The 13,089-nt window shown below is 36.4% G+C and overlaps 1 protein-coding gene across 1 annotated transcript in view; it reads left to right on the top strand.

Moving 5' to 3' along the window:
* The window catches only part of AQR (aquarius intron-binding spliceosomal factor), a 55,248-nt gene extending 42,636 nt beyond the window's left edge, over nt 1–12,612 (top strand). Inside the window, exons 29-35 of the mRNA XM_054198729.1 lie at nt 1,435–1,622; nt 3,379–3,550; nt 5,299–5,469; nt 6,219–6,304; nt 7,454–7,628; nt 8,704–8,817; nt 12,022–12,612. Coding sequence (XP_054054704.1) covers nt 1,435–1,622; nt 3,379–3,550; nt 5,299–5,469; nt 6,219–6,304; nt 7,454–7,628; nt 8,704–8,817; nt 12,022–12,270 — 1,155 coding nt within the window. The 3' untranslated portion in view covers nt 12,271–12,612. The remainder of the gene's footprint in view (nt 1–1,434; nt 1,623–3,378; nt 3,551–5,298; nt 5,470–6,218; nt 6,305–7,453; nt 7,629–8,703; nt 8,818–12,021) is intronic.
* Nucleotides 12,613–13,089: the final 477 nt, after the last annotated feature.

Raw genomic sequence — 13,089 nt, 5'->3', positions numbered from 1 at the left:
ATTAAATTATTACATTTAGTGAAATGAACATCTCGCAGTGTTCTTCAAATGTTTGAATGAGCTTTGAATAACCAGATGCATCAGACTGGTGAGGGGAAGTAAGTGTACGTGAGCAATGCGGAAGCTGGAGAGTTTTGTGTAATTAAATGAGACCTTCGCACCATGGAGCCATATTCTGGGGGATATTCCATGACCATTCTCACAAGAGCCATCCAAATAGTCCTTGAAAACTGAGGGGTTTTTTAACAAAACCTAAAGAACTAGGCTTACAGAGTAGCAGTACTTGATTTCTTGCACTTGCATTTTGGAGTAAGAAATTCTTTGGAGGCTTCTTTGTCCGAGATTGAAATTGCTGATAAGAGCAGACTGATTATATAGAATTCTGGGTTTTCCCCAAATCAGTAACCTTTTTGGAGGAAAAAAAAAAAAAAGAAATCTTCTTCTGTGCCATTGAAAATAATTTTCATCCTCTTACTTTCTTACTAAGGCATCTTCAGGCTTGATGAGCTGAATAGTCCAGAGTTCAGTTTTTCTTCCTTGCTGTCTGATCAGAGAGAGATTCAGTGCTCTTCCACTTCAAGTGGCAACAAAAAAACCAAATTTTAGGCTCTCTCTTGAATAGTGCTGGGGGAAGGCAAATATCATGGGAGTGTGTAAGAAATGAGAGTCTGAATTGTAAAACTGGCAGGTGAAAATCTCCAGGATTCCAGTTCCCGGATAGTGTTACCCACACATCTGTTCCTTTTTTGCCCCTATGTTACAACATTCCTTCATGAGGTACACAAAGGATGATGAGGAACTGGAAAGAGATGTACCAAACATACTGAAGAGCATTCAGTCCAAAAGGCAGGGTGAGGATTAATTAGAGGCACATCCTGGTCATGGAAGAGGCCAAGTGGGAATTCCAGAAGAACCATGGAGACACTTGAGAAGCAGGCTCAGTTTGTGCCCCAGACACAAGAGCAGGAAAATTGTTCCAGGTGCTTCAGGCACTTCATATTTACTATCTAAGAATCCAAAAAATTACGTTTAAAAGACTGTTCTAGGGTAACAGTACCGTGTAGAAATCAGGTTTTTTACTACTGTCACTTCTATAACTGATTCTTCCTTTTGTCCTCTGATAATACTTTACTTTTGGCCTTTAAAACAATGTAACTTGATACTTATCCTGATGTTTCTCTACTGATTTTAATAGATAATCTTACCTGTTGTTTTATAAGAAACAAGACTATTTGAAATACTGCTCCCTTTTTTGGTAGTAGATTGGAAAGAAGCTAGTAGTTGTCTTTAAAAGGACCACAGCTCAGTGTGGCTTAAGAACAAACATTGAAATTTAGGGCTAATCTATGACAGCCAATTTGACTGTTAATGTGTTGTAATTGCGTGCCTTGATTATATTGTAACAGTTATAATCGTGTAATTTTTTAATTCTAGAACCCCCAGGACGGCTTCAGTCGTTTGAAGCGGTGGATTATGATTGGTGACCATCATCAGTTGCCACCAGTCATTAAGAACATGGCTTTTCAAAAATACTCCAACATGGAGCAGTCCCTTTTTACACGATTTGTTCGTGTGGGAGTGCCAACTGTTGATTTGGATGCACAAGGAAGAGCAAGAGCAAGGTGAGACAGAGAAAATGGCATGTCTAGCTTGTAAGAAACTACCAGGTTAAAAATTGGAAAAACACACATCTTTCCTGTTGTTAGGGCAGGAGTTTGCAAAACGGCAATTTAGTTGTTTTGTTCTATTTTTTTCAGCTTAGACTAGTAAGTCAGATTTTACTTTGCTGAAATGCAATCAGTTTTACTTTATTTTTTTTATATAGTAGTACTCTGCTACTGCTACAAGTATTTTAATGAAAGTGCTATTTGAAGGAATTTTAATAGTCTTAAGTGTTTGATTTTTTTACATCTGAGACTTTTTTGCAGAAGCTTCCTTTTCTAAACTAATAGATTTCATATATTCAAGGCGAAATAAAGATTTCTTTTTTTGGCCTTGAATATATCGTATTTCCCATATGGTCTGCAAAAGGGTACTTTTCTTCTAGTATTTCAGCAGAGCTTCAGCTTTGATTGGAGACAACCAGGCTGTCCACACAAGACCATAGTGCCTTTTCTTTTTATTATAAGAGATACTGCTTCTCTGTAGTAAGAGAACTTCTTTTTATCCATGTATTTGTCATTTCATTGTGGTAATTTAGATGTCAAATTTCTTTATTGTGTAAAGTGCATGTTTTTGGTGTCGTATTACCAAGAAAAAGTAAAACCAAAGAAGAGAAAGAGACTCTGTAAGATTTCGCTACTTGAAGTTTAGTTTTAAATCCTAATTTTTTGGCATAAAGTGGAATGAACAATATGAAAACTCCAATTTATTTTTTTTTTAAATATAAGAAATAAAAATGTGGTAGAACATTATGTTCCATTCATATGCATAACAGTTACTTTCAGTATGACTTTAAAAATGCAAACTATATCTGAGTATGATGATAAATGAAGTTTAATTTTCTATCTACTGTTTTGCAACACCTCAGAGAAATTCTTCGAGATAAAAGAGCAGAAGAATTCCTTGACTTTGCAAGAAATTCCTTGATCAAGGGTTTTTTCCATACCTTCCTATGCTTTGTCTTTTCTTATCTGCTACTTTATCTGGTCTGGATATTGCTGTGGATTTCTGACTGAGGCATTTTGGTTATACTACTGTTCCATAAATACCAGATATGATTCAGAATTATGTAGATATTGATTGCTTCCCTTCACGTGGCAACACACAACATAAGAAAATAATTTTCTTTTTGCAGTAAGAGGCTAAGAGGCTTTACAGCGGATAATACAGAAAATACTTTTTCCTGTACTTCTTTCTTTTTTGTAAGGAAGCATTAATATTCCTTTTCTGGAGACATTCAAAACCCACCTGGACGTGTTCCTGTCCAGCCTGCTCTAGGTGAACCTGCTTTGGCAGGGGTTTTGGACTAGGTGGTCTCCAAAGGTCCCTTCCAGCCCCTACAGTTCTGTGATGCCTTTTGTTCCCCATGAAAATTCCTACTATATTTCTGTGCAAATTTTGTACCCTTCAGTGTAGAGCTGACCAAGCATAACAGGTTTAAGGGTGAGTGTGCTGCATTTCTAAAAAGTGAAATCTAAAGTTTTCTGTGAGAGGGAACCAGACAGAAACAAAACTTAAAAAATAATTGCTGGATAGCTTATACAAGTATGTTCATTTATATATGTACAGACTATACAGCAATATTATTTTTTTGACCAAAAACCTACAGAAGCATTCACCTTCAAAGCAAAGGATTGTGTGTATCTGAACTATTTTGAATGAGTTGAAGAACCTGATTTAACTCTTTGGGGTTTGTCTCTGTGTGGTTTTGGACAGTCTGTGTAACCTCTACAACTGGCGTTACAAGAATCTGGGTAACCTGCCTCACGTCCAGCTTCTGCCAGAGTTCAGAACAGCCAATGCTGGGTTTTTGTATGACTTCCAGCTTATAAACGTAGAAGACTTCAATGGTGTGGGAGAGTCTGAACCCAATCCTTATTTCTATCAGGTAAGAGAAATATTACATGTATATTTTATTTAATCTGGATATGGCTTATTAAATCTGCAGTGAAGACAGACTATCAAAATACTATGAACTGGTGTTTAATTAATGTTCTCAGATAGTCATGCGTATGTGTGATTTTTTTCTTTTTTTTTTTTCTCCTTTTAATCGGTTCTGAAAGTTGAAAATGATGACGTATTAAGTTGTGCTTTTTGCTCAAAGTAAACGGCTTTGCTTGATGTCTGTGCTTTCTGAATGTTATGAGAGGGGTGAGATTTGGTGTGTAATACATTATGAAACGTTGTTTTGGCCTGTGGCAAATTGGTGTCCATTGTAGTTCAGCTGTGCTGCCATGATAGTGAAATAAACAGTAGGATTTCCCCTGTACGTGAAGGATCAAAGTTTGCTCTGTGGCACATATTTGAGTTTGAAGAGTCGCTGTTTTCATTTGATCTATATGTAAGAATACTAAAAGGCCCATTCATAAAAGAAGGAAACAATACTGCAAGAAATATACATAAGAGGCAGAAAGACGTTAAGGCTGAAGTAAATTGCCAAAAAAAACCCCTTAGCCTTGGAATTTCTCAACTAAATTTTCAAATTAAGCCAGCAACAACAGCCTCCATCTATTTCTCTTAAATGTAGGAAAACCTTTTATACTTGTAATGAGATGCTTATATTTTCAGTCCTCTTGTTCTTCTTGTTTAAAAACAGCAATGAAAACAAACTCTAGTACCTAAATTACCAGTTCGGGTTTCAGCAGCTGGAGCTGTGTGCAAGTTGAGTTTAATTCTAACATGGAATTACACCTTATATTTTGTTTAATATTATGGAAAGCAAATTATGTACTTCGAGATTACAATATTCATGGTCATTTTTTCCCTGTGAAAATCATTGAAGGTTATGCTAATCTATTTTTTAAAAATATGGAAGATATTCATAGTTTATTCTTGAAATTGAATAGGTGTGGCCTCAGTAGAAATAACTGGGTTTGATAGTCCAGATGTCTCTCTCCTAACTAATAGTTGAAAGCAGTTTAGTTATTCTAGTCCAACTAGTTCTTACTTTCTGCTTACTGGAGAGTGAGTCATTGCAACTTTTTTGCGTGCTTATTTGGAACCATGTTAAATTAGCGCTAAGTGGGTTTTTTAAACCATTGTATTTAAATACAGGTAGCTGTAGACTATCAGCTTGTAATACTTTTTAACAAATAATAGTTCCACAGCTTTACATAACAGGTGTTTTTTGGGGGATGTGACCTTTTAAGAAGGAGAAATGACGTACTGTATTGGTTGAGTTCTGTAATAATACGGTTAAGGTGGCAGTTCGATTGGGCAGACAGCTATCAGCATATAAATGCATTTATATACAAATGTGTAAATATTTAATAGCTCATAAATATAATTTAAATGGACTATTAAATATTTAGTTTTTAATCTTGTATTGAAATTAAACTGGGAGCTTCTGAGTAGATATCGGAAAATGTCAATCAATGACTAACAATAATGCTGACATAGGGATTTTCAGCAATTCTCTGAAGAGGAATCAGAATGAAGTTATTAAACCTACTTGTGCTTCTTTTGTTCTTTCAAAATGGCTTTTAAGTGAGCAAAGAAAGATCAGATCTATCAACATTTCTCATCACTGAGATTTTTGCCTAAATAGATTATAATGTCACTGGTGTTACTCTTTCCAGCCTTACAAGTTCAGTAACCTCCATTTTTTTTTTTCTTCCCTCCTCTTTTAAACTTAAGAATCTTGGTGAAGCAGAGTACGTTGTAGCACTCTTCATGTACATGTGCCTGCTTGGTTATCCTGCAGACAAGATAAGTATCCTGACAACATACAATGGACAGAAACACCTGATCCGTGATGTCATTAATCAGCGGTGTGGAAATAATCCACTGATTGGACGACCAAACAAGGTGATTTTGAAAATATATGTCATAGGAGTGGTTCTGGTTTATTTGTTTTTAAATTGTCATATTGTAGAATGGAACTAATTGAATAGATTCACAGCTTTCTGTGGAAGTATTCCCTGGTTAACTACACGTTTATTAACCTACATTCTATGGAATTTCATAGAGTAGTGCTCTCATTTCTGCCTGTTTGTAATCTGACATACGAATAAACTGAAGTCGGAAAGGCTACTTCCAGTGAAGTTGGAAAGGCTACAGACTACATGGGACAGAATAACTCTTTATCACTTATTTTGTCCTAAAAAAAAAACCCCACAGTCAAAAAACACACCTTTAGGAAGATCCACCCAAAGTGGAAATGATTTGTTAAATGTATGATGACAAATCTGATTAAATGAATAAAAAACATAGAAAGGTCTGGTGCTAATTCTGCAGGTCAAAGCTCTGTATTGTAAAATGGATGGCTTTCGACAATCTTTTGTTATTAGCACCCCACTGTTAGCTGTCCAAATTGAATAAAAGTGTAATAGAATCACATACAGTCAGACAAAAGCTCCTCACAACATCTCCCAAAAAGAACACGCTGATGATTTTTGGATAGAGGTCAACTAAACCAGAGTTAAAGCGTTTTCTTTTCCCATTTATTGCAGTCTCAGTCCGAAGCTGTTCAAATTTTGGTGTCACGTTTTGATTAAAATGGCAAAGATTAACCTACAGAGGTTTTTTTTTTTTTTTCTTGGTTTTTGATTCTCTAGGTAACAACTGTGGACAGATTTCAAGGTCAACAAAATGATTATATTCTCCTTTCACTAGTGCGTACCAAAGCTGTAGGCCACCTGAGGTATGTTAGAAGATACTTTTGTAATGTCTTTAAACTGCATACTTTGTGAATCAGAAAGGTGTTCATCATACATTACACAAAAGTGTTCAGTTATTTGAATATGTAGTAGAAATTAAGTTTAATGCTAAGTATTGAATGAAGTTCAGGCATATTTCCTTTTATAACTGCCTGGTACCCTCTTCACAACCACTTTATCCTTTAGTAATGACTCTTATACTATAATTAGTTTATATTATTGCAGATAGGCTGAACTTGATTTCACCCCGGTAGAATGGTAGGAATGTAATGCGTGTTGAACAAATGCAGGCTTAAATTTTCTCATAGATTCTTTCTTGAAGTGAGCTTTTTTTTTTTTTGCATCAGAAGTGTTTGATCACTGCGTAAGTTGCATTATGATGTGTAGTTTGAAATGTTTGCACTTCAGTTTTGGGGTGGGGTGGAGGAAGACCTGTCTTTTCAGCAGCGCTTAGGCAAGTTATCAAACTCATGTTTGGTCATTGAGGAACACAGAAATGCTGTTATGATTTGTTCTTAATGTAAATCTTTACCTCTGAAGTCTGGGAAAATAGTAAAGCATGATTTTTCGTATCATTATCAGTCCAGTGAACCCTCTTACATAATGGTTCTAGAATTTGGTAGTTACTGAAACAGTATGTAGGGAAAAAAACTAAAGACAAAATAGTATCATTGAATGGTTTGAGTTGGAAGGGACCTTAAAGATAATCTTGTTCCAACGCCCTTCCATGGACAGGGACACCTCTCACTAAACCAGGTTACTTAAAGCCCCATCCAGCCTGGCCTTGAACACTTCCAGGGAAGGGGGCATCCGCAACTTCTCCGGGCAACCTGTTCCAGTGCCTCACCACCCTCACAGGAAAGAATTTCTTCCTAATATCTAATCTAAATCCACCCTCTTTCAGTTTAAAACCATTACCCCTCATCCTATCGCTGCACTCCCTGATAGAGTCCCTCCCCATCTTTCCTGTAGGCCCCCTTTAGGTACCGGAAGGCTGCTAGAAGGTCTCCCTGGAGTATTTAGCAGATGGTTTTGTATTTCCTTTAAGACTTCTGCATGCTTATTTTTATTGCAGCTATGTCGTCATCAATGGAAAGGATATGATTGATTTTTGTTGTTGTTGTTTTCTGAAGGGATGTCCGACGATTAGTTGTTGCCATGTCAAGAGCCAGGCTCGGGCTTTATATCTTTGCAAGGGTATCGCTGTTTCAGAACTGTTTTGAGCTAACCCCAGCTTTCAGCCAGCTCACAGCTCGACCACTTCACCTCCATATTGTTCCTACAGAATGTTTTCCAACAGCAAGACAGGTAGGAACAGCTGCTCTGAATTTTGCTACCTGTAATGGGCGTGTGTGTTTGCCTGCTTTTTTTGAGTGGGATATAAGAGGTGGGACCATCTTCTCTGCTAAACCACTGCCTCTTGGATAATTATGTCCCTAGACTGAACTTTTACGATGATACACACTAGCTGGTTTTAATTGATATTTCCACAAAACTTAGTCAACAAGTAGCTCTGTGCCTGCTTTTTCTTAAGTTCTGCCTGTGTAAGTGATTCAATATTTTTCTTTTGTCATGAATAGGTAAGTTTTTAGTGTGTTCCATATTTTTGGTCTTGGTATGAAACAAAATGTTATTTCTCAAAATAAAAAGCTGCACAAAGCTAATTGTTTCTTGTTAAAGAGGTAAAATTACATTTGACTGAGTAATTCAGTGTAACCAATTGATGTTTATGGGTTTATTTTTAAATTGGGTCCAGAATCACGTAAGAGTTTTGTTGCTGAGCTAGAAGTATGAAAATGTAATTTGTAATACTGCGCTAGATCTTTAGGGAAAGGTTTGTATTAAACATGTAAGCACAGAACACACCAAGTAGGATGCTAAACGAAGAAATGGAGGAGCATATCTGCTTTGCTTCCTGGAGCTTTGAGAAGGGGTACCTGCATGAACTCAAAAGTCAGTTACAGATCTTTCCCTGGTCTTAAGACCTGTTGACAAGTTTGGGAGGGAGGAAACTTTCAGGTCCACTGTGCAACAAAGAATACAGTGTGTATGGTCAGTGAATGCGAGGAAGAAAGAGCTAGACAGTGATGGACAAGTAGACTTAAGTCCAAATCTCGTCCTACACTATTTGTGCCTTTAATATGTAACATCAGTCGGGTCCAAAATGTACTTCATGGAGTAAGTATCAGTACCCAGCCTTTCCTTTTGAAATTTGTTGGTGTCAGAGCTACATTTCCTGTCTTTCCAAATAATTTAGCTATTTTTTTCTTTAAAAAGCATTATTTAATTTCTTGAGTTAATGTTTTCTGATGTAGTTGAATAACCTTTGAATAATGGTTGTTTGGCTTTGCTTGATGAATGTCTACTTTTTTCCCTTCCTCAGAATGGAGAAAGGCCATCTCACCAAATACATGTTATTAAGAACATGCCTCAAATGGCTAACTTTGTGTACAATATGTATATGCACATGATACAGAGTACACGCCACTATCAACCGGTAAGGACCTTTGAACTTTCGGAAGGTGTGCATTTAAAATAAAATCAATTTTTAGTAAGTGAAATGATATCCTGTTGAGGTTTAAGATTGTTCCTGTTATGTTTGAAATTCAAGAATTTTTTATGACTGGGATTGAGAATATTGAGGTCTTTAAAACCTTGCAGTAGCAAGAGTGGTATCTTTTAGTAGCTTAAGCTGCAATTTAAGGCCCCAAACCCAGCAGTAATTGATGGTGAGTGCTAGACGTGGCTCTGTCTGGGCCCAGAAATTCCTCGTTAATACTAAAGAACTAGCCTGTCCAGTGTTTACTTGAAGTAAACTTATGTCTTATGTTTCAAGTAAGTGCAGCTAGTGGTACTACAGCACCACTGCATGGTGTAGTGTATAGAAAGACCAGATCATATCTTGGAACTATTTTAACAATGTTAGCTCACTGCATTATCCAGACTAGTTGGCAGATGTAGCGGTTTTTTTCTGGAGCCATTATTTTCAGCACTAGTTCACGGCACCAAGCGAAATAGCATGGGGTTGGAAGAAGTTGTAGATGCTTTTCTCACTTCTGTACACAATTTTGTCAGTGTTTAATCCCTGAAGCAGAATTCAGAACCCAACAGAAACACCTTGTCTTCCTTATATATGTGAGCAGAGGTTTAAGGTAGTTTAGATAGTATACTGAGCAGAACGCTGCCTTTACTCGGCATGCTTGGGTCTGTAGATGCCTAGAGGTAGTTGATAGCAAACACAAAGGGAGAGGTCTTAACTGCTACCCCTCAACTCCATCAGTTTTCAATTAATGTCTGGGGTGTATCATGATTGTATTACCTATAATTTATTCTTTCATGGTATTCTGAAGGTCCCTTGTTGGTTTTTGCTCTTTTGAAGGATTTCCAAAAGTGGAAAAAAATTGATGTAGAAAGACTCTATTCACTCTGTATTAGCTAGCTGTGGAAAGAGAGTGTGAGCGTGGCTCTCTGTCCTTGAACAGATTAGTCCAAGGTGCTTGTCTGTGAGATCTAGGTTCTAGATCTGTTCTTTAACGCAAGGAAGTTTCTCTGTCACCTCCTCTTCCTTCCTTCTTCCAGTGGCTGTTTCATCTGGTATGGAATCTAGATGGAAACTAGTGTAATCAGTAGAGATCAGACCCTGAAATTCTCCTTTAACTGAATGTCAGACTTTCAGATAGAAAATTTCTTTTCCTCTGCAGTTCTTATCCAGTGAATCTTTGATTTGTACTTTTTATTTTTTTTTCTTCTGGCAGGCATAGCTGCAGCCAAATTTGAAGCATTTTGCTACCCAGAAAAAGCCTTTTTCCAGGTGGACAGGATACTTTCTCACTATTTTGGGGAAGTGTTCTAATTATCTGTCTGCTGTAAAGAAAAGGGGATAGAGAAAGAGCAGTGAGAATACTAAAATCTCCTCTTCTTGTAACTGCTTTGTTGTTTTTTTTTTTTAAGTAGGGAAACCTCACACTGTTTTGTTATAAACTCAGTCCTATAAGCACATGATGTGACTTGTTTTGGAGCCAGTTCATTTAATATAGTTGGAGATCGCTCAGCCATGCAGATTGTATGTGATTAAGATTCAGTGGACTGTGCAGTTGGTCACATTCAGATGCAAATGAATAGCCCTGTCAAAACTGAGAAGTGTAGACATATCCTGAAAAGCAGATGGTAGCATCTAAATTTTACCAAAAGATGGGTTTGCTTGACACCTTAATCAAATATGGAACCAATCCTTCTAATACCAGTTATTCTTTTTAGCATCCTAGTCTTATCCATTGCTAGCTAAAATTAGTTACAAAACTCTGGTTTCCTACTGTGGCAATGAATCACATTCTCCCTGCAGGAGAAGCCAAAAAGTGAACTACAAAAAAAAAAAAAAAAAAGAAAAAAAAAAAAAGAAAAAGTAGGCATTAAATTTCTTTTACCCTATTTAGTACAACATGATATTTTTCCTTTTCTTTTATGCTAGTCTTAACAGTAGTAGTCACGAAGCACAGCATTCATCTAACTAAACCACAGAAGAAGTCTAGTTTGTCTCATGCATCAAGAATGTATTTTTGTAATTAAAGGATCTGTGAACAAATGGATTATAGGGACCAGCATAATAACTTCAAAGGCCGTAAAAAAATGTGGTGTCTCTGGTACCGTATCTCTGGTAGTTATAATTGCTTCATAGATTTTGTCTATGCTTGTCAGAAATTTGTAATATTAGTGTCATCTAACTGAAGATAAGTCTTCACTGTAATTAAACACTTAATTTATCATACGAAGCCAAGTTGCCTTTAAGCAAAAAAAAACCCACAACCCACCCTAAAGAATCATGCATGGGAGGTTTATCAAGCTTTCATTTCATTAAAATGCTTCACAATATTCGAACAAAATATCCATCATATCATTAAATAATGTCAGGCTGCAAGAGGTAGGAGCGTTTCTGTACAGCCTGGAATTGTAAAGCATTCATCCATACTCTTCAGCTCACTGTATTCATGGTATTTTTTTTTCCAAGTCTGTAATATGGCTACCTTTGCTGCTTATAATGTTTTGCAAACTACTTTTCCAGAAGTATTATGTGAAAAATATCTAAGCATTGTTATAATTGTTACTGGAACTTGCGTTGTTTTACACTTACAGCTGTGGGTGAAACTTGTGTAAGTACAGATAACGTTCCCACAATATTTTATAAGATGTTTCAAGGGGAAATTACTGTAATGAGTTGTTAAAGACAGGCCTGTTAAAGACCTCAAAAAGCAAGTTAAACATATCTAGGAGTTTGAAATGGTAATAGATGAGATTACAGTAGGAATGTGCTTGTTGCTCCAAGTAGGGATTTACCGTAGCTCTATTACTTGTCTGGCTGTTGGGGATAATGAAATGTGTTTGATATCCTTGAATTGGAAGGACTGAGTTTTTAACACCCTCTTTTCAGGCAAAAAATGTGTGTAATAAGACCCTTGTGTGAGCTAAGATGCTCTCTTTTTTTTTTTTTTTTTTTTTTTTTTTTTTTGTTATATAGGAGTTAAGTGCCTACGGGTGATTAGGGCTTCTGAATTTTAAGTCTTAGTTGTTAAGTTGTTATCTAATGCAAAATCTTAAATATAAGATGAACAGTTGAAGTTAAAATAGGGACTAGATGACCAAATAGATGTATTCATTTGTAAAAATTGAAAATCCTTTATTTATTTATTATTTGATTATCATCTAGCGCTTACTGCCCCCACCTGCCATGACTGAAGAAACTGAAACTACTCAAACTCAAGAGACTGAAGTAGAAGGTGAAGTGCAAGGCATGCAGGAAGATGCAAAAGAAGAAAAAAATAAGGTAGGGGAAGAAGCAATAAAGGAAGGAGAATTGAAAGTGGCTGAAGTGGATGAACATCGAACAATGCCAGAGCACCCGGGAAGAGACAGTGATAGTGGAGACAGTGAGCCTGAGAATGAGACTGAAAAGTGATCCACGTGATGTTTATCCTCTACGTGTTTGGGAAATGGGCAGGGGAAAAAAGCAGTTAAATATAATTGCTATTTTTACATTGACTTTTTAAAAAGGTTGCTTGTATAATGTGACCTGTTTTGTATATTTTTCACTGAATACTTTGTGGACAAGCAAAATGTTTGGCAGACATTTTACTGAGTTCTTGTCAGTATGAGTAATGTAATTTGTTTAATGGCGTCAAATGATACACAATTTGCTTTTTATAAGTTCTTCAGTAAAGATGCTTTTTATACCAGTTTTGGATATTTGACCTTTAATTCAGTCACTGAGTTATCCATTAAACTTCACTGAATAATTAGATTCAATATTGGTCAGACACTCTTTATAGTTTCCTTAATATTTCACACTGGAGAATTCCTTACACAGAGCTGTGCTTGTATAACCTGAGATATGGTATTTTAGGTGTAGGCTCAAGTTCAGTAAGATATTTAACTGTATGTCTGAGAAATGTGAATTACCATGGGAGTTTGAAACGTTTAAAAGCTTTATTGAGTTGGGACCTTAGCAGATTCTCAGAATTTCTTGAGGCCCAGGTACTTGTAGTAATTTCTCATTGTTGACTTCTGCTGCTGCTGTTTTTAATTGATCGTTAATTACAGAAGAAGTAAAGATGCAGGTTTTCAACAGTGCTGTTTTTTAAAATAGTGTTTTGAAATAAATTTGTTTTGCTTTAAAAGGACACAGTAATTGCCCAGGATAAAGCCATGTAAGGAAGAAAAATTATGGTAGTTCCCTGCAGGAATTGCAAAAATCCCTGCAGGATTTGCAAAACATACA

Source organism: Rissa tridactyla, chromosome 4 (assembly GCF_028500815.1).
Source record: "Rissa tridactyla isolate bRisTri1 chromosome 4, bRisTri1.patW.cur.20221130, whole genome shotgun sequence".
Taxonomy (NCBI): Eukaryota; Metazoa; Chordata; class Aves; order Charadriiformes; family Laridae; genus Rissa; species Rissa tridactyla.
Note: the sequence above shows the minus strand (reverse complement) of the source record. Positions and strands in the feature narration are given on the sequence as shown.